Genomic DNA, 21668 nt, shown 5'->3' on the forward strand with positions numbered 1-21668 from the left:
TGGGAATAAATAATGCCTGAGAAGGGATTTAAGGTTAGGAGGCACCTTGAAGGCAGAAAATATTTCCACATTTTTTCCCCCAAACCTGCCTTCCAGGTTTGGTTAAAGTGGTCACATTCTTCTTGGTTCTGGGGTCCAAGGCCAAGGAGTGTATCCTTAGGTAAATCAGAGAAATTTCTTCTCCATAGAAACCTGCCTATAAATCAGGAATCCTACCTGCCCTGCTGACGTCCCAGGGGCCATTCGGAGGCAGAAACAGGATGAGCTTGCCCAGTGCTACCAAGTGTGAGGGCCTTTCTAGCTGACCTCTGTGGCTGCCCCAGGGCCCGACTTCTCCTATCCACCATTTCGCACCACTCTGACCTGGGCCATCTCAACAGGCCAGAAGCAAGTCCCCATTTAAGGAAGGAAGCAGGAAGGAGGCAGATCACAGCTATGACTTTTATGATGTGCTTTATGGTTTCCAAATCACTCTGGTTTTTACAGCAATTCTTCCTTTAGAGAAGGAATCACTATTCTCTTTTCATTTCCTGGCTGGAGAGGCAAATCACTCACAACATACCTGATTTGCTCAAGGCTCCACTGGAGATGGCAAAGCTGGGGTTTGGATCCTGTTTCCTCTGAGTCCAGTTCCTATGACCTGTCCTCAGAGGCACTGCATGCTGTTCCCTCACTGCTGAGCAGGCGCTCCTGCCTTGGGGGGACACGGCCATTCTTCCTGCTTTCCTTCCCCTCTCCCTCCCTGACAACTTCATGCCCGAGGAACGGCACAGAGGCGGTGGCTGACTGGAGAGATGGTCAGACTCATTCTGAAGTTCAGACTCAGCTTCTCATTGTTTGGAGGCCTGAAGGTAAATTTTTGCACAAGGGAAGTAAAGAAAATAAACAACTCAGTTCTCGCCAACTGTTCTCCAAGGCACATCCGCTTACCTGAAAGACAAAAACATAAGGTGAGTTACCTGTTCGGGCAGCGTCTGTGCCCAGCAAGGACTGAAACCTCCTACCACGTCTTGTGAAACCTGAGCAAACGGAGGGCCTGCTAGGCCCTGGGGCTTTATGTACTCGGCTTATTTGATCGCAGCCACCTGAGTTAACCAAAGCCCAGCGAGCTAAATCCACAATCACACACTCCGATGCCTTCAGGAATCAGGCAGATGAGGCATAGGTGAGGCACAGGTGAGGCGCAGGTGTAGATGAAAGAAGTCAGAGGCCCGGATTGATCTAGCAAGTGAAGTCTAGCCTAAGGCCTTTCAAAAATCCATTAGCAAACAATAATGACAAAAGCAGACAAAGAACAAAATTCTAGGTAATTTTTCTCAATTGTTAAAAGAAAATTGTTGAAAAGTATAAGCAAGTAAACATCAGAGCAAGGTTTCTCAAGTATGAGGCATCTTTTCTCTTTATCACGTTTCCCTCCTTAATGACTGGAAACCTCTCTGCCATGGCTACCTGCGCAGGGCAGATGCCATCTCATCCCACCTGTGCTTCACGTCTTCCGGGTTTCCGCCACGCCCTCCCCCTCATGAACGCGCTCCTCGCCTGACTTGTGTAACAGCACCCCATGCTGGTCTCTACTACCAGCCCTCTTGTGGGTGTTTTAATAACTTACTTTCTCCCTAAGTAATATATATTCACTACAAAAAGAAAAAAAATTGTGAAACGTATAAATAAAATAGAAGATCGCATAATCCAGACAGAACCCTTGTTAACATTTTGACATATTTCCTCATGGTCCTTGTAAGGATTCTCCAGCACACCATCACTGGGATTACTCTTTGTAGCTAATTCTGTGCACTGCTTTTACTACTTTGTGTTTCCCCATGTCATGAAACTTTCCTGGAAATAGTTTATATACGCATGCCTCTATTTTGTTCTTGCCTGTAATGAGCTGTTGAGGAAATAAAATTAGAGAGTATCTGCAAAAGTGTTTAGTAAATTGAAATATGCTTCAGAATTATATCATACTTATATTGTTTTGTGCCTGTTTCCCACCAGCGTGTGCCTATTTATCTCTGTTCCCCTCATCCTTATCCCTTTACCCATCACAAATAGTACAATGAGGAAATCTGTTAAAACAGTACCAGATCAGATGTATTGTTAATACCCAAGATTTTCCTAGAAGAATCCAGATATTGTGACAAAACTGGACCTAGGGTGTCAGGAACCAGGGTTAAAGTACAGGTTCCGCCAGTAACCAGCTCTGAGCTATGAGTAAACCCTTTATTCTTACAGACCTAAACATGTCAAACTTGTCAAACATATGAGATAATCTCTCTCCTAACTACATTATGTGGCTGGGCAAGGATACCAGTAAGACAGGAGATATGAATTTGCTTTTAAAATTATGAAAACAAGGGCTACTTGATTTCAAAGCTTCATGCTGGACCACGGGAAACATGGACCTTCTCCTTGACGCTTCCACTAACTAACCAGGTCAATTATCTCATTAGTAAAATGAGAACACTGACCTAGGGTTTTTGGGAAAAGTTCTTCCTAACCTTATCTCCTATGATCCAGTGACTTTTTAAACATTTTTTTTGAAAAATGAGGACTCAGCCTCTTGCCTTTCATGAAGCTGTCTGCTGCTTTGTTGGATCAACTGGGAAAAACTTAAATGAGGAAAAGAAAATATAAATTTGCAGTAATAGCTTTGCCATTTGCCCTGATTGTGTACGTATCCTAATTCCACACCTGATCATCTTTTGCAAGAGAAGGGCAGGAGCTGTCCACACCCCATCCCTTCAGGGAGGCTGTTTTTAGAAAGTGCTGGATCAAGAATGAGGCAAAGCAGCTGTGCACCAAAGCCGGGAGTGTGGCGGGGGAAAGCCAGACAGTGGTGTTGACTTCTTAAGTCAGTGCATCTTTCAGGTTTCTATCTCTTGAAAACTGTTTAGCTAGGCCTCATTCTGTCACAGCTGAGGGAATCCCCAAATTGCTTGCCTTCTAAGAATTTCATTCTTCTCAGGCAGAAAGACAGATAGTGAGACTAACTGCTTGCAAAAATGGCTCCAATTTCCCCTCTCGCCCTGTACCCCCATCATTTGCAATGTGATTTCATAGCTCTTCCCATAAAAATTGTGCTATTTTCCCTTCCCCTTGCACTGGGTCTCACCTTATGACTTGTACTGGCAACAGAATGCAGGGGGGAATGATGGTTGCCAGTTCCCAGCCTGGCCCTTAGGAGGCATTGTGTGCTTCCTGTTCTCCCTCTTGGGGTCTTTCTCTTCCACATGAACACCAGCCCGGCTAGCTTGCTGGAGGATGAAACTTGGAAAAGAGCCCCATTGTCTGAGCTGAGGTCATCCTACATCTGCCTTCAGCCTGCTGACCTCCCAAAAAGGCCAGAGAGGCCAGCTAAGATCAGCTGAGCTCCCAGCTCAACTGCAGACTCCTGAGCAATAATACACACTTATTGTTTTAAGTCACTGAGTTTTCCACCTTTGTTATGCAGCAATGTAATAATGGATACATATAATATGAACTTGCTGAATCTTAAAATGGAAGGGCCTTTAAGTGGGGAAATGAGTTACATTGTAATTATTCAGGAAGGAGCACTAGATGAGAACGAGGGAACTTGAGTCTTAGGACCTGTTCAGCCAATTCTTTGGGCATGTGATCTTGAATAAGAAACAATTCTCTCTTATTCTTAGTTTCCTTACATTAAGAACTGGCATACTGATCGATTGCCTGTCTAACTATTAATAACTGGGTTGCTGTAAGGATTAAATGAGATAATTTGCTTGCAAATGAAACCTGTAATTAAAAGGGTGTGTTATAAATCTCAATAGCAAAAACAACAGTGAGTCAAGAATAATTATAATACTTAAAATACACAGGTGAAACTTGGCATTATAATAGGAAATCTGAACTCTTGTAGACAGGAAGACTGGAAGGTATTCCCATATCTCATGTCTGCTTTCATGTTAGGAAATGACTTGTCCAACATGAGGAAAAGTGGCATAGAACCAGAGGAAGAAAGACACAGAAGATCTAATCAGAGTCAGTCCAGATACACTCAGGACAGCGTCCGATAGCAGGAAAATCTGGGCTCCGGATCACGCATACATGGGTTCAAATTCAAGGGCCTCCCTTTCTTTACTTTGGTGGCATGATCAACAAAATGACACTGTCTCAGCAAATCAATCTATATTTAATTTAATGATAAGAAACCTATCATGAATTTCTGAGTGTCAACTCTGTAGCATAGTTACCTTTTTTAGGAGACACTGCTAGGAAGAGCACAGGCTTTAGTGTTTGATAAACCTGGTTAACATTGAGTTCTAGCTCTGCCTTGTGAGCTTTATAGCTTTTTAGATGCTCTAAACGGCCCTGCCAAGCCTCAGGGCTTATCTCCAATGTGGTGATAATAGGAATTTGAAACTTGTAAGTGTACACTAGAACACATGCTCCTTAAGAGATATTTTTTTCTACTTCATTCATTGTCATATCCTCAGGGCTGAATGCCTGACACATGATAGATGCTCAGGAAATATTTATAAAATTAAGAAATTGGGAAATTAGTTGAATTGATCTCTGCAACATACCAAACTCAATACATGGAATATACTAAAATTTTTCTTACTAATTTTACATTGTTATAAATTAAAACACCCTTTTTGGAACTGGCTGGCTTGGAAACATGAGAGTTTTCACTGTATCTTCTTTTGTACATTTCAAGTTGTATACCATATAAATGTATTAATTAGGTTTTTAAAGGGTCATTAGAATTTGAAACAGCAAAAGGACCTCTTCAGGGACCTGTTATAGAGTAGAATCTCATCTAGTTAAGCCTGTGGCACTTAGAGTCACTTGTGATGCCCATAATGAGAAGCAAGTAGCCCTTTTCCTTGCCCCTCCCCAAGCCTCTTCTCAGCAATTGGCTCTAGTTCTGTGTGAATGGGTTGCCCTAAAAAGATCTTGGAACATTTAAAACTCTGTAAAGAAGAAGGCAAGTGTTCAACCTTCTCTCTGGGAGACAGGCAGGGTCTGAGCTCTTGTTCCAGTGTTCTGGGGGACAGCACAACGTGAAGCTGAAATCTCCATCAGAGTCAAGCCAGGACTCAGGAATTAAGGGCATGAGTCCTGGTGATGCTCCATCCAGGGAATCCTGAGTTGCAACCAACAGCAAGAGTGAGTCATGCTGGGACTTCCCCGGTGGCACAGTGGTTAAGAATCCGCCTGCCAATGCAGGGGACTCGGGTTCGAGCCCTGGTCTGGGATGATCCCACATGCCACAGAGCAACTAAGCCTGTGTGCCACAACTGCTGAGCCTGTGCTCTAGAGCCTGCGAGCCGCAACTACTGAGCCCATGTGCCACAACTACTGAAGCCCGTGTGCCTAGAGCCTGTGCTCCGCAGCAAGAGAAGCCACTGCAATGAGAAGCCTGCGCACCGCAAGGAAGAGTAGCCCCCACTCTCTGCAACTAGAGAAAGCCCAGGTGCAGCAACAAAGACCCAGTGCAGCCATAAATAAATAAATAAATAAACAAACAAAAAAAAAACATGCTTTAAGAAAAAAATAAAGAGTGGGTCATGCTGGAGTGGACTATCTGGTGTGGACTGAACACTGCTGCTTGCCATTCCGGTTAAACAGTGAAGGCTGCCCTCCATGAGCCGTCAGTCACTGCAGCTGACCACAGTGGTGTGCTCTGAGTGGAATTCAGTCTGGAGAAAAAGAGGATACTGGCCCTAGAGTGTTAGGATGCATATAAAGGAATAATTTCAATGAGCCCAAACTCTTGCATCTTCCCATAAAAAGAAAGGCACTAAAATCATAAATTTGAGATGTCTGGTTTTTTTTTTTTTTGTGACTAGCAGTAATCTTTTGATGTTTGACTACATGGTTTTTTTTTCCATCAAAAACTCCTATATATCCTCATTCTTTCCTTATCTTTTTGGAACAGTCCCTAAGAACTATCTGAGAGGCTGCCTTCCCAGGGTAGAGTCCTCAGTAATGCCCCGAATAAAACATTCTCAACTTTTAGGTTGTGAGTTATTTCTTCCTGTTGGACCTGGAGACATTCCAACTAAAGCAAAGCACACCAGGGAGAAGAGTAGGGAAGGGCTGAGAGTCTGGGTTCCCACACTCTTATTTCTTGCTACTCACCTACTGAGAAAGGCAGAAAGGCTTCCCTTTTCTTAAACTGTCCATTCTCCAGAAAATGCTCCGGATTGAAAACGTCGGGGGTGGCCCACTCTGCGGGGTCCCTGTGCAGTGCAGTCAGGTTGGTCAGGACCATGGTCCCCTGGAGAAGGCAGCAAGGACTCAGGTAAGACTTGACCCACACAACACACATATGCAGAGGGGTGGCAGTCCCCCCGGCTATCACACCAAGGCTGATAGCACCCTGAACTCCCTCAGCCTCCCCAGTCCGCTCCCTCTGAGCCCAGCCCCTAGGACCCTGCTCTTTGCCATGGGACAGCTTACCATGATGGACTGGAATTGCCTGCTGGGAATTTTACATGGGGAAGTGTGACTACTCGACTGCAGAATGGATCTCTGCAGGGACTTGTCAGGGCATAATTTGGGAGGGAACACGTATGCATCAATAAGAGAAAAATGTGACATCTCCCACTCTCTTCCCTCCAATGTCTAGTCCGTTCTACAGAGAGTTTAATAGTAGAATGAGGTCGCCCAGTGAAAGGAACCACTATCCTTCCAGATACATAACAAGAAACCCAGGAGTCCTCCTTAGTGCCTCCCTTTCCCTCATTCTGCCTTCATCCAGTCCTTAAGCTAGGCTGGTCAACTGTACTTGAAATTTCTCTTGATTCTGCCACCTCCGTGTTATGTCCACCACTGCCCTCTGGTCCAGGCTATCACCTTGCTTGCTTATACTCCTATAATAGCCCTAACTATGTCCATTTCCTCTCTTCCCCTTCAATGTGCTCCACATGCTGAAAGCAGAGTTAGCTTTGAACATGATTTAATCATTCTACACCCGTCCACCCACCACACCTGGAACCTGATAGATACTCTTCAATAGCTCCCATCACTCTTAGATTAAGGACACATCACCTGCTCCTTGTCTGAGCAACCCTCCTTCTGCCTGCACTCCCACTATATCAAGCTTCCTTCAGTTTCTCAAACATGCCACATGTTCCCACTCATTTCTGTGCCTTTTTACACGCTGTTCACATTGCCTGAAATGTCCTTCCTCCCCACTCTGTCATCGAGTTGACTCTTAATCATCCTTTTTTTTTTTTTGCGGTACACGGGCCTCTCACTGTTCCGGCCTCTCCCGTTGCGGAGCACAGACTCCGGACGCGCAGGCTCAGCGGCCATGGCTCACGGGCCCAGCCGCTCCCCGGCATGTGGGATCTTCCCGGACTGGGCCATGAACCCGTGTCCCCTGCATCAGCAGGCGGACTCTCAACCACTGTACCACCAGGGAAGCCCTCTTAATCATCCTTTAATCCTCAGCTCAAACCTCACTTCCTCTGGGAAGTCTTCTCTGCCTGCACTTGCTCCCATTCCTCATTGCAGCTAACTTGTGTCTTTCTAAAAGCCAGTGAGTTTTTTCCTTTGGGCGGTTACCATGGTTTGTACTTATAAACTTGCATGATTATTTTCCTCTGAGCCCTAAACATTTTAGGTGCTTAATGAACATCTGATGAATTAATAAAGAATAATAACTGCTATTTTGAGCACTTTCTATAGTCGGCACAAGGTTAAATAGTATACATGCATGATCTCATGACATGTTCACCTGTGAGGTGGATTTAAATGCACTTTTACGGATAAAGAATTTGAAGCTCTGAGAGGTTGAATAAGATGCCCAAAGTCACAGGGTGGGAGGAAGTAGAACAATGATTTGAATTAGGACGTTTGACATCAGAGTTATGGCTCCTAGCCTCTACAATGTATAGTCAATGGGATCTCACAGTTCCCAGGATGATAATTCCAGTCAATATTAAAAATCAATGTTAGAACAAGTCTGTTGAGCTGGGATGATTCTCTGGAGTTAAATGAATTGCTGTAAAAATGCAAAGATCACCTGTGAGATAATTTACCTCAGCCTTCACCCACAAGATGATCAATCAGCAAGAAAATAGTAAATGCAATCGCTGCAGGAATAGCTGCTTTTCCTGGCTCTGCAGGGATGGTGACTAAGGGGTGTCCAATGCGGAAGCTCCTCTGGCTTTGCCTTGAGATCATCCCCAGGTACAACAAACAGAGCAACTTAGACAAGCTGGATCTAATGGATCCACAGAGGCCCACCAAGGTGGAGAAACGAAAGAACTGCAAATGTGCAGTGTGCAGAGAGGACACTAGGGGGCATAGGAGAGCTGCCTGCTGAGATCCTAAGAGTGGTGGGCAGAGTGAGAGCAGAATTTCCTTTGTGAGGACCGGGAATTTAACAGGGACCCACTGAGGAATATTTCAGGGAGACTCTTTTAAAGTCAAAGTGAAGCAACTCCTGTGGAGAGAACATGGTGTAGTACAAAAAAGATGAGCCTGGGAATCAGAACACTTCCGTTCCTGGAGCCCAACTCTTGTCGCTGTAGCTGAGAGATCTTATGCAAGATTAATTACTCCTTGAGCCTCGGCTTCCAAATTTATAAAATGAGGATAACAGAATTATTCTGAGGACTGACTAAGACATTTTAAATAACCTACATAGTCCATGGAACATAATCCTATTTAAAAAGCATTGGTTCCTTTCTCTCCTTTTCTGATATTTAATACTGCTCACAATTGTATTGCTTCCCCTTGTGAGACAATCCCATTAAGGGGCTGTAAGTCAAAGCTGGAAAAATACCAGCGGGGATATTATGTTAGAAACACCAGCATCAATGTGATGTTGGCCCAGGGGGTCTCAAATGTCCCTTCATATTTCAAAATTCTATAACCCAGGATTATGAAGCAGAATTTTCTAAAGTAAGTCTGGCAGGTCCCTATCCTGTAAGAAGCTCTCCCAAGGCAAAGAAATGGACCACATGGCGAAGTCTGACTGAGAATTGCTTCTTGCTGTATCCCCAGAAATATTCATAATGTATGTCACGTAGTAAGAAATCTCACAGCAAAGAAAAGCCAGGCTTTGCCTAAACACAGTTGACCTAGGAATCCCCCTTCCCCTCCATAACTCCTATTAACATCCAGTTGAACTAATTTTCTAAGATCATACCCAGGGAACAAAACTAGTATTTCATCTGGCATAATATATCTCTCTCCCTATTTAAGTGATTCTCTAGGACAAGAACACATGTTACTTTTCCAGTTGAGATTCCCACCATTTACAAATATGAACTTGGAGATCTGAGGCTGTGAATGAGCCCCTAATTACCTTGGGCAGGTGGTATCCACCCAGGGTGGTGTCCACTGTCACCTCTCTGGGCACATTCATGGGGATGATGTTTCCCATTCTCTGCACCTCGTGGATGACAGCGTTGGTGTAGGGCATGGACTCTCGAGCTGCCGTGCTCAGCTGCTGTGATTGGCCAAGCACCCTGTCGATCTCAGCTTGGACTTTTTCTGGAAAAGCAGAGGAGGTTCTATTATTCCATAACTTTCTTTGAGCCTCGTTAAGTTAAGGAATGGAATAACCAGGCTCAAAATGGCTAAAGTTATCGTAGGCTCTCTAGACTAGCTCCTCAGGGAGGTATGTGAGTGGAAAGCGGGCCCTGGTGTGAGACAAATCTGGTGGCAAACTCTAGCTCTACAACATTCCTGCTGCACTTTACTGAAATCATTTGAGCCTCAGTTTGCTCTTCTTATTCGTTAGGATAAATCCACTTCCGCTTTAGGATGTTTTGAGATTTACACGAACTGATTTAGGGAAGCAACCAACAAATGAAAAAAAAAAAACGCATTAATTGTGTCCCAATATCTGTTTTCTTCTTTTTCTACAAAAATAGATATTTTAGCTGGATACCTGGTTGCACAGCTAAAGACTACATTTCCCAGATTACCCTGTGACTAAGCTCTGACCAATAGAATGTAAGTAGAGGGGATGTTTAATACTTGGAAGAGGCCCTTAAAGGAAGGGTGTGTGATTCCTCCTCCTTCTTCCCTTCCTACTGGTAGAAAGACAACCTTAGAGGTGAGCCATCTTTGAGAGTGCCAACAAGGGCACCATTCTAGATACAGCAGAGCAACACAATGGAAGAGCTTGACCCCAAAAGGGTTCTGCAGAGTCCAGCTTAGAGTTTCTCATTTGAAAGAAAAATAAAACTCCTTTTTTTTTTAACTGAATATTTAAAAACTTTGAACGTTGTGGTAAAATAAACATAATATATAATTTACTATCTTAATCATTTTAAGTGTGCCGTTTATTCACATTATTGTGCGACCAATCTCCAGAAACTTTTATCTTGCTAAACTGAAACTCTACATCCATTGAAGAGGATGCCATTTTGCACTTTCCCCAGGCTCTGACAACCACCATTTTACTTTTGCTTTCTATGAATTCAACCACTCTAGATACATTATATGACTAGAATCACACAGAATATGCCTTTTTTGACTGGATTACTTAGTTTAGCATAATGTCTTCAAGGTTCATCCATGTCGTAGCATGTGTCAGAATGTTTTCTACTTTTTTTTTTTTTTTTTTGCTGTACGCGGGCCTCTCACTGTTGTGGCCTCTCCCGTTGCGGAGCACAGGCTCCAGACGCGCAGGCTCAGCAGCCATGGCTCATGGGCCTAGCCGCTCCGCGGCATGTGGGATCTTCCCGGACAGGGGCACGAACCCGTGTCCCCTGCATCGGCAGGCGGACTCTCAACCACTGCGCCACCAGGGAAGCCCAGAATGTTTTCTTTTTAAGGCTGATTAATATTCCCTTGCATTCCACATTTTGCCTATCCATTCATCCATTGATAGTAACTTGGGTTGCATCTACTTTTTTATGCCATTTTAAGCCACTGTTATTTTGGAGCCTCTAATAGGGAAACTATATCAACACGCTAACTAGGTGGCTTTTAAATTTAAAAAGGACTTCCTTGGTGGTGCAGTGGTTAAAAATCCACCTGCCAATGCAGGAGACACGGGTTCAATCCCTGATCCGGGAAGATCCCACATGCCACGGAGCAACTAAGCCCATGCACCACAACTACTGAGCCTGTGCTCTAGAGCCCGCAAGCCACAACTATTGAGCCCACGCACCACAACTACTGAACCCCGCGTGCCTAGAGCCCGTGCTCCGCAACAACAGAAGCCACAGCAACAAGAAGCCTGAGCACCGCAACGAAGAGTAGCCCCCGCTTGCCGCAACTAGAGAAAGCCCGCGCACAGCAAAGAAGACCCAATGCAGCCAAAAATAAATAAATAAATAAAATTTATGAAAAAAAAGTATCTGATAAATAAAAACATGGAGAATTTATAAATAAATTTAAAGAAAACCCTGTAATTCACAGTTACAAGCACATTTTTTAAGTGCATGACTCAGGACACATAAACATAAATCTACACACATATAAAATAAACATTTATTCATATGTATAAGGAAAGAAAGTTTCACAAAAAAAGCCTTATCCTTAATACACAGAAAGCACTCTGATTTCCCTAATCTATTTTTTTTAATTTAGGGAAAAAAGTTAGTTTCGATCTACTAAATTGACTTTATGTCCTGTTAATAAACTTTTACCCACAGTTTGCAGAACTGTATCCCAACAGTTTTTATCCTTCATGTGCTTAAACTGTTCTGGGGCCTAGAAAAGGAAAAATGATTGTAACAGTCACTGTCGTCAAAAGGATTACAGTCTGTGGGGAAGATATATAAATAATGTGTGGTAAGCAAAGTAATGGAGGTGCAGTTAGGCAACCTCTAAAGGATGCTTGTATTTTCCCAGAAGTGTGGGGAAACATCTTAGAGGGGCTGTGGTTGAGTAAACTCTTCAAGCATAGCTAGGAGTTTACCGTGCAGAGAAATTAGGGAAATACATTTTGGTATTATCCTTCTAGGGAAGAGCAGGTGTGACGGCCCAGAGGTACAAATAAGGACAGTGAAATTAAGTGACATATGACTTAATGATGCCCCCATGCAGGGTGGGTAGAGTCGAGGCTGGACGGGCAGAAAGAGGCCCAGCAGAGGGCATGATATACCAGATTAAGGAGTATGAGCATTGTCCACAGGGCAACGGAAGACATTACTTCAAAGGAGGGAAGGCTGCGACCAGATTTCATACGTGAGTGGAATGGAACTCTTTCCTGGAACTCACCACAATGTCAGTGGACTTCACTGTTTTCCCCACTGGACTGGGAGTTTCCTGAGGGCTGGGACTCTCTGTTATAGTTGTGTTACATGGACCCATCACAATCCTCACAGAAAAACCAAAGAAGGTTCCCATTCTCAAGTCCACCTGGCCCGGTAACTGTCCTACCTATCTCTCCATCCTACCGTGCTATCTTCTGTTCCCACCTTGGGACAGTGTGTTCCAGGGCACACCATTCTGACCTGGCCCAGGCCCATCCACTGACATGCTCACCTTGGATTTCGGGGTAGAGGGCCATGTAGAGCAGACCCCAGCGCAGGGTGGTCGAAGTTGTCTCCGTTCCAGCAAAGAAGAGGTCCAGGGTGCTGTAGATGAGGTTTTCTTCGTGGAAACTTGAAGTAGCACTGCCCTTATGCTAGAAAGCACAATGATTATTGGTTTATTCAGATGGTTCTTAGTTGCCACAACACAGGGGCCCTCATCCAAGAGAAAACGTGGAAGGAGAGAGCCCAGGAGAAATGACTTCCCCTTTGGTCATCTCAGGAGGCAGAGGCTTATTACTGCAACATCACTAGAGTCCTCCTGCCCCAAGTGCTGGAAGCTTTTATTAGCTTTGGTGGATGAAACAACACAACTAATTTTTTTACACCCATAATTTGGGAGAATCTAGCATTACACTGGAAAAGCAGCCTTGGGTTCCAATATTAGCCACACCATTCACTATCTGTATGACTTGAGCAAGTGAATAAACCTTTCTGTGCTTATATCCTATTTCACAAAATAGAAATAACAATACTCACCCCTTAAGATGGCATTATGAATTATGCGAGATGGAAAGGACACATAGCAAATTCTCAACAAATGTTTGTACTAATACCAGAAAGAATAACTGAATTTCTCTAATACAATAATTCTCATATCTCCCTGTTAATCTTTTCCTTTTTAGGTTAAACTTCTCTGGTTCCAACAGCCATTCCTCATGGCATTCCAGCAGCTTTGCCACGTTCCTCCAGAAGCTTCAATGCATCAACATTCCTCCCTCTGTGGTCCCACACCTGCACACCATATAGCAAGTGACGTCTCCCCCTCTGGGGAGTAATCAATGCTTCTATTAATGTTATGCCAATCAGGTGAAACAAGAGTGGAGTTGGAAAGAAATCCACATTTCTGCCAACTCTAGGAGAATGAATGAGTAATCTGATGAGTCAAAGATAATGACACAGACGCAGTGATGTGTGCTAACCAGAGGTGTTACTATGGTAAAGGATATACATCCCATTTTGCTTTTTTCCTGTAGTAATATTAAAAAGCAGATGACATGGTGATGAGGGAGGAAGGCGAATGTCCGTCCCATTTGAGGCTAATCTCTGGCAACTGACACAGATTCACTTGTGCTCTGCACTGGGAGCTGGGGGAAGGGGTAGGTAACTGGGCACCGGTCTGACTAATGATGAAACAGCACTTATTCTTCCTTTTGTATGTATCTCCCTCAGATATATGCCGAGGACAGAAACTAGATCATGAGAAGGCAGTATTTGGGCTTTCCAAAGCCCTTAAGCCAAATACTGTTAAACCTCTATCTTTATTTCTAATTGTCTCATCAATTAACTCATAAATCAATTCTGAGTTAATGTTATTCCTACACTCCATGAAGTATTGCCTCTATTTTCCTTCCCTGTGGTAGGCTGAATAATGACCCACAAAGATGTCCATGTCTTAATCTCTAGAACCCGTGAATGTTACACGGCAGAAGGGACTTTGTAGGTATAGTGAATTAACGATACTGATATGGGAAGATTATCCTGGATTATCCCAGTGAGCCCAATATAATCACAAGTCTTTATAAGAGGGAGGCAAGAAAGTCATAAAGAGAAGATGTGAGGATGGTGGCAGAAAAGATGCTACATTGATGGCTTTGAAGTCGGAGGAAGGGGCCCTGCGGCAGGGAGTACAGGCAGCCTCTAGATACTGGAAAAGTCAATCAGTGGATTCTGTCCTAAAGCCTCAAGTAGGAGCCAGTCCCTCCTGCAACTTGACTTCAGCCCAGTGAAACTGGTTTCAGCCTTCTGACCTCTAGAACTGTAAGGAAACAAATGTGTTTGTTTGTGGGGTTTTTTTTGTGATATGCGGGCCTCTCACTGCTGTGGCCTCTCCTGTTGCGGAGCACAGGCTCCGGACGTGCAGGCCCCAGCGGCTATGGCTCACGGGCCCAGCTGCTCCGCGGCATGTGGGATCTTCCCGGATCAGGGCACGAACCCGTGTCCCCTGCATCGGCAGGCGGACTCTCAACCACTGCGCCACCAGGGAAGCCCCATGTGTGTTGTTTTAAGCCCCACGTTTGGGGTGATTTGGTACAGCAGCAATAAGAAACCAGAATCCCCTCATTTGCTCTTTAAGAGTAAAACTCAGGTAACAGCTCTGGTTTCCTCACCTTTTCTATTTCCTTGAGGTAAGCATCAATGAAGTCTCTTGCTTCAGCAGGATTCCAACCTCTCTTGTGGTTTTCGATCACACGGGCAACAAACATTTTCAGCTTCTCCCAGTTCCTGAAGAGCATTTGGTGGGGTCCAGGAAGGAAATTCATTATCCTTGGAAAGACGTTGTAGAGCTGATGGAGAAAACAAAACAGTCATGGAGACAAGGGAGTGCCAGTTTTCTACTTTTGAAGACAATGAAACGACATTCTCTTTCCATCTCTTTTATTTACTTAAATTTAACGCTTGGAGTCACCCCTGACTCTTCTCTCTCTCAACCCTCTTCTTTCCCCTTGGGCAAAGCATTTCAGCTCTCCATCCAAAATATAACCAGTCTCGGACCACTTCTCACCGCTCCATGTGCTTTGTCTTCCTTTCACAAACCACCAACATTACTTACCTGGATGCTGTAAAGCCTCCAACAGGTTTCCTGATTCTATCCTTAACCCCATTCCCAGTCTATTTTCCACTGAGCTGCCAGAAGGACCATTTAGCTGTTTGATTGATTATTTCACTTTTTGGCTCTTCCAATGACTTTCCATGACATTTAGACAAAATTCTACACCATTCTCCTAGCCTGGTGCTCTACATGAGCTGGCCCCTCACCCTCTTGCCACCTCCTCTGCTATCACTCCCTGCCATCTTACTCTCTTTTACTCTTTCAAGTCCAGCCCCATTGGCCTCTGTGAAAACATAAAAAATATTCTTGTTTAGGACACTGCATTTGCTGTTCCTTCCATCTAGAATGGTTTTCCTCTGAAATCTGTATAACCCCAGTTCCTTTAATGCATTAATGTGCTGCTCAAATGTCACCTACTTGGACCTGTCTTACCTGATAATCCTACAGTTAGTAGCACTTCTGGTACTCTCTTTCCATTCCTTTATTTTGTTTTATTTTTTTCTGTGACAATTATCATTAGTATGTGTATGTATATATATTTGGGTGTGTATGTGTGTGTGTGTGTGTGTGTGCAAAATGTCTATCTATGTATATGTATCTATGTATCTATGTATATGTATCTAGCTATATATCTACATACCTATGTATGTATGTATGTATCTATCTATGTTAAATATGTACGTGTATTTATTTGTCTGCCCCCACTATGATGTAATCTCCATGTGGCTAAGATATTTTTTACTGAAATAAAGTGGTCTTTGAATATATTTTCTCTAATAATACATAGTCGAAAATAGATAGCATAAGGTAATAGAAAGTTGCCTAGATTTTAAGTGAAACAGGCATGGGTTTGACAATTAGCTCTGTTTCTTGCTAGCTATAATACTTCGGTAATAATAGTAATAATAATAATAATAGTAGTAATGATGTGATTTGTGGCTACTTTAGCTGCCAGTGGGGCCTGATGGTTATTTTCATGACTAAATGCCATGAGATCTATTCTGCACGTGACACAGAGCCAGTAGACTACTATGGGATGTGCTTACATATTCCCATATCTGCTTGCACACATCAGGATGACCCATCTCATCTTTAAAGGACTGATGTAAAAACTTATTTGAGATAAAGTATGAAGCATTGTCCATCAAAGTGCCTGGTCTACTTTGGGTCTCTAAGAAATGCTTCTTACCCCTGCCCTACTGCCCCATCCTACCCTCCCAGGATTTCTGTTCCCTGGGAACAGTCAGCTGGGTACCCACTGAACTCCCATGACTTCCTAGGTTCTGTCTTAACAGGAGGGAAGAAACTGGAATAACTGGATGGGCGGCTACCACGGTTAGAATTGAGAACAAGGAACATTATTCAAAAATAACACTGACAATAAATCATAATAGCTCACATTCATTATGCCCCTTTAATGTGCCAGGAATCATGCTAGCTACTTTATCAGTATTGGTGTGATGGATCCATAAGACTCCAGCTAAAGATACTTGTTAAGAATAAACAAAACCCTTAGGGCTGATTTTCCCCTAGAAGTGTTTTCCAAATCCAGAAATGTGGCTGAGAGGCCAAGAAGCTGAGTAGAGGTTTTGACAGACTCACAGCACTGGCAGGACAAAAGTGGAGAGCAGGGCCCACCAAGGAAGGGGTGAGTTTGACCTTCTAAATCTACACCCTACAAAGTTACAAACTGATAATATCAAGTGTGGATGGACATGTAAGTAGTACAACCACCTGGGAAAACTTTAAGTATTTTTTACAGGTGTGAATGCAAGAGAAATGAGTGGATGTGTCCACATGAAGGACTGACAAGAATGTTCATTCCAGGTCCCCAAACTGAAAGTCCCCCAAGTGTTTATTAATAGGGAACAGAATAACAAACGGGCATATTCATAAAATAGAAAAGTAAGCAGATATTTTTTTAAAAGTGCAACTAACATATGAATCTGAAAACAATGTGCTGGGGGAGAGTCAGGCAAAGAACAGTACTTCTGAGGGAGGATGGACACGGAGGGCTAGGGAGGGACATGGAGAGGAGAGACACAAAGGTGATGGCAATATTGTGCTTTTTAAAGAAAAGAACATAGGTCCGTAGGCGCACTTCATGTAAAGTTTTGCACCGTACACAAATGTTAGAAACGTTCTTTGTCTATAGCCAATATTTAACAATATGACGTAAAATACTAAATTCAACAGATTGACTACAAACATGTTTGTGTTAAAGTAAATTTTAAAAGGTTATATGTTAGCTTAAAAAAAAAAGGAAGAACTCATCTGTGTCTGACATCAGCCCAATATCCTTATCCAAGATAGGAAGTGAGGACTGCCTCACCTGGCACCACATTGATGTCTCGAGATATGTGACCTCATCCAGCAGCCTCAGCAGCTCCTGGAACTGAGTGTCCTCGTAGTCAAAGCGCTCCCCAAATGTGATGGAGCAAATAATATTGGAAACTGCATTGTTGATTTTGAAGTGAGGGTCGAAAGGCTGTCCTAGAGGCAGAAGAAGCGATGGATCCTTCAGATTGGTTTCCTTCTCCTTCCCTGAGAGTCTACTCTACATGACATATGACATACTGACTACAGAACCACCTCTGAGACTGTGGCCCCAGCACCCTACACAGGGTCTACTATATAGCAAGTATTCAGTCAATGCCCGGGAAGTCAAACTGATGACCAGGATTTAAAACCAATAATAAGGGCTTCCCTGGTGGCGCAGTGGTTGAGAGTCCGCCTGCCGATGCAGGGGACGTGGGTTCGTGTCCCGGTCCGGGAAGATCCCACATGCCACGGAGCGGCTGGGCCCATGAGCCACGGCCGCTGAGCCTGCACGTCCGGAGCCTGTGCTCCACAATGGGAGAGGCCACAACAGTGAGAGGCCCACGTACCGCAAAAAAAACCAAAAAAAAAACAATAATAAGTTTAATACCCATCTTATTCTTAATTCTTGAGCTCCATGAGGGCAGGTCATGGTTAGCTGTTCACTGTTATCCCCTCAGTGCCCTACACAGTGCTGGGTGCAGGACAGGCACGTAGACTCTTATTAATCACCTGGTTAGTGAATGAATGAGCCACAGTACCCTGCACCTGTCCTATGACACACTCACCGTTCTCCTCTCCCATTGCCTGGATGAGGAAGTGGGTCTCTTCCTGAATGCGCTCCTCTAAGCTCTTCCTTCCTAAACCAAAGCTCTTCAGTGTTGTCAGGGCAAACCTTCTTTGTTCCTTCCACACCTGGCCTATGGACATGATCAAGCCTGGGAAAAAGAAAGACAACATTATGAAAAAAAAGCCAACAAGAGCCATGGGGGAGAATGCATCAGATGGAAGGAAGGAGAAGGGCATTAAGGCGCTTGAAAACTATTCAGAGAAATAATCCCAAAGCAATAGATATAGTGGCTAGCATTTACTGACTGCTTCTAATGCCGGACACTTTAACATTTTTAATACATTGTGTAATTTAGCACTCACAGAACCTCTCTGAGGTAGGTCCTATCATAACTGCCAACCCTCCCAACAATTTTGTTGATAAGGAAACTGAGGGACAAGGGATAAAAGTTCAAATTCAGTTCTGCCTAACTCCAAAGCCCATTTTTTGATTACTTGTCACATAAGTAACTGTAAGTATTTATGTTATGCAACATACGAAGAATGCACTTAGGGATTAGACAAAATCCATACTCATAAGGAGGCAAGGCCTTTAGGAGACGTCCTATCTAAGCTGGACCTTAAAAAATAAATGAATCAGGGGCTTCCCTGGTGGCGCAGTGGTTGAGAGTCCGCCTGCCGATGCAGGGGACATGGGTTCATGCCCCGGTCTGGGAAGATCCCACATGCCGCGGAGCGGCTGGGCCTGTGAGCCATGGCCGCTGAGCCTGTGCATCTGGAGCCTGTGCTCCACAACGGGAGAGGCCACAACATTGAGAGGCCTGCGTACTGCAAAAAAAAAAAAATGAATCATTCAAGAGCATGGAAGAGTGAAAAATCTATGCAGAAAGAACAACACAGGCAAAGGAAAAAGCAAAAAACCATCTTGGTGTGTTCAACAGATGATCATTTATTTCACAGGGCAGGTGAGGCCACACTTCTCTCATTTCTTCACTTCCAGAGCACTCTTCAACTCCTTCTAATATCTGCCTTTGGCCTCTACCACCTCAAGGACATGGCCTTCCCTGCTGTCCAGTCCAGGATCCTTTTCAACCTCATCTTGATGTGTCAGCAGCATGAGACACTTCTTTCTTCTCTCTTTTCCCAGGACGTGACACTCTCCAATTTTCCTCCTAATTCTCTGACTGCAGAGAACTTACCATATCTTTTGTTAATTCACCTTCTATTATATTTCAAAATGATCTAGTTCTCCATTCAAGTTCTGCAAGCCTCTTCTCCCCTTATCTATGCTCCATTTTCGGGAAAATCTCATTAGCTCTTTCTGTCCCTCAGCTCCAGACATACATACCAGTGTCTGTTTGACTCTGCTGATTTAAAGGCATTTCAAACTCAGCATTTCTACGACTGAATTCATGATTGCTCCATATACAACTCCCCACCCAGGCCAGCCAACACCTTGCCCTCCTCCAAATATTCCTCCTTTCCTTTACCTACCCATTTGGGTATCTACCTCAATACCTCATTCTCTCTCTGTCTAGGTCATCATGTCTTATTGGATTTGCCTCCTGAATATCTTAAATCCATATATCTTCACGGCCACTCTCCTGGTCTAACCTACTGTACTGTCATTTCTCGCCATCTCCCTAGTCCAAGCCACCACCTTCTCTAACCTAAAATGCTGCAACAGTCTCTTACTCCCTTTATTCCCTTCTTGACATTGCAGCCTGAAGAAGTCTTGAAAATGTACCATGTAAGTACGATGATTCCTTTCTCTACTGAAACCGTTCAAGAGCTTTCATTATTATTAGGAATAAAAAGCAACATCCTTAACAAGGAGATGCATGAACTACTCCTGGCCAAACTCAGCACCTTCATCTCCATTTAATTATCTCCGTTTAATCCCTGTGCTTCCCACACTGGCCACTTTTCAGTTCCTCAGTTCATTGTCGTTCTTCCCACCTCAGAGACTTTTCATACTCTATTCCCTCTGACTGATTGCTTCTTCACATTTGTCATTTACTTACATTAGCTCTTCCTGAGTCTCTGAATTAGATTAGATACACCTAAGAAGTGCACCACGCTCTTATCTTCATAACAGTTACGGTCTGAAATTATTAGAGTAATTGATATTATTTTCATGAATGGAATGTAAGTTACAGAAGAACAGGATTTTGTCATTCTCCTCACTGCTCTGGCACTGGTGCCTAGCACTGGGCTTCACATGGCTGATAATAAATAGAGTGAATGGATGTAGAGTTAATGGATGAAATATTTCAAAGAGGAATTGAGAAGCACCTGAAAAATATGGTGCTTTGGTAGAAGAATAAATCTGAGTCTTTCATTTAGATTTTTAAATGTGTTCGTTTATTTAATGATCATTTTAAGTGTTCCCGCCAAACTCTTCTAATATAGATGGAAGGGTTAAGATACCTTGTGGGGCACAGCCTTAATAATACAGCATAAGGAACTAGAGGCAAGAAGGGATTACATAATCAGCAGGAGGAAGCAGATCCACATCCATTTTCCTAGGGAAGAGATCTGAATGGGACAGCAGAAAGAGAGAGCGAGAACGCATTGCCTTTCTTAAAAAACACATCACAGCACTGAGTGATGTGAATACTTACTAATTAGAGCTGCCAGAGTGAGTTCATGCAGGTGATGCAGCTTCTCTCAAATCCCTGACATTAGGGCTAACCCTGCCAGGTTCCCTGAGGGGGTGTCTGTAACAGGGAAATGTGGCCACTCAGCTTCTTTGAAATACTTTTTTTTTTTTTTTTTTTTCCGGTACGCGGGCCTCTCACTGCCGTGGCCTCTCCCGCCGCGGAGCACAGGCTCCGGACGCGCAGGCCCAGTGGCCACGGCCCACGGGCCCAGCCGCTCCGCAGCACGCGGGATCCTCCCGGACCGGGACACGAACCCGTGTCCCCTGCATCGGCAGGCGGACTCTCAACCACTACGCCACCAGGGAAGCCCCACTCAGCTTCTTTTAGGGGCAGGAATTTTATGATGGGCCTGGTAACTGGGAGTGTTGGAGAATTACAGTCACAAATGTACCTTTCACAGACTACAAGAATATCAAACATACACATCTTATATTAGTCAAGAAACTTACCATTTTTCTTAAAAACACGTTCTCGAATAGGGGTTATAGGGCGGTTCAAAAACTTTTGCTCCTGGTGGACAAGGACTTCTTTGATTAAGGGCAATCCAGTTATAATAACTGAAGGCAAGTCACCGAATTCCAGGCTAAAAAGGTTCCCATATTTCTTCACAAACTGAAAAATAGTAAAATAGTCACAGAATATGCACATGTCTGTGTGTCCAGGAATAGAGGGTTTGTGTAGCTGTGGGAGCTTGGATGGGGGGAGGGGGTGTCCGTGTGCACACCTCTGTGTGCACTTAGGTCTGATGGTCTGATGGGGATGTTTCTACCTGTTTCCATTTCTCCTCCTCTCAACTAGACTCGGGCTGAATCCACTACAGGACATAGACATTCCTTATAAACATTCATTCATATGTTCAACTTCCTCGAA

General features: G+C 43.9%; 1 protein-coding gene across 2 annotated transcripts in view; it reads right to left on the reverse strand.

Moving 5' to 3' along the window:
- Positions 1-441: 441 nt before the first annotated feature.
- CYP2J2 (cytochrome P450 family 2 subfamily J member 2) overlaps positions 442-21668 on the reverse strand; it is a 31463-nt gene continuing 10236 nt past the window's right edge. The window contains exons 2-9 of one of the 2 annotated variants that reach the window (XM_065876675.1): positions 21248-21410; positions 18135-18284; positions 17360-17520; positions 14585-14761; positions 12427-12568; positions 9287-9474; positions 6106-6244; positions 442-930 (exon numbers count right to left, since the gene is read on the reverse strand). In XM_065876675.1, the coding sequence (XP_065732747.1) occupies positions 752-930; positions 6106-6244; positions 9287-9474; positions 12427-12568; positions 14585-14761; positions 17360-17520; positions 18135-18284; positions 21248-21410 (1299 nt within the window). In that variant the 3' untranslated portion in view covers positions 442-751. The remainder of the gene's footprint in view (positions 931-6105; positions 6245-9286; positions 9475-12426; positions 12569-14584; positions 14762-17359; positions 17521-18134; positions 18285-21247; positions 21411-21668) is intronic. The other variant, XM_065876734.1, reaches the window with a different exon arrangement.

Source organism: Phocoena phocoena, chromosome 1 (assembly GCF_963924675.1).
Source record: "Phocoena phocoena chromosome 1, mPhoPho1.1, whole genome shotgun sequence".
In the NCBI taxonomy this organism is placed as follows: domain Eukaryota; kingdom Metazoa; phylum Chordata; class Mammalia; order Artiodactyla; family Phocoenidae; genus Phocoena; species Phocoena phocoena.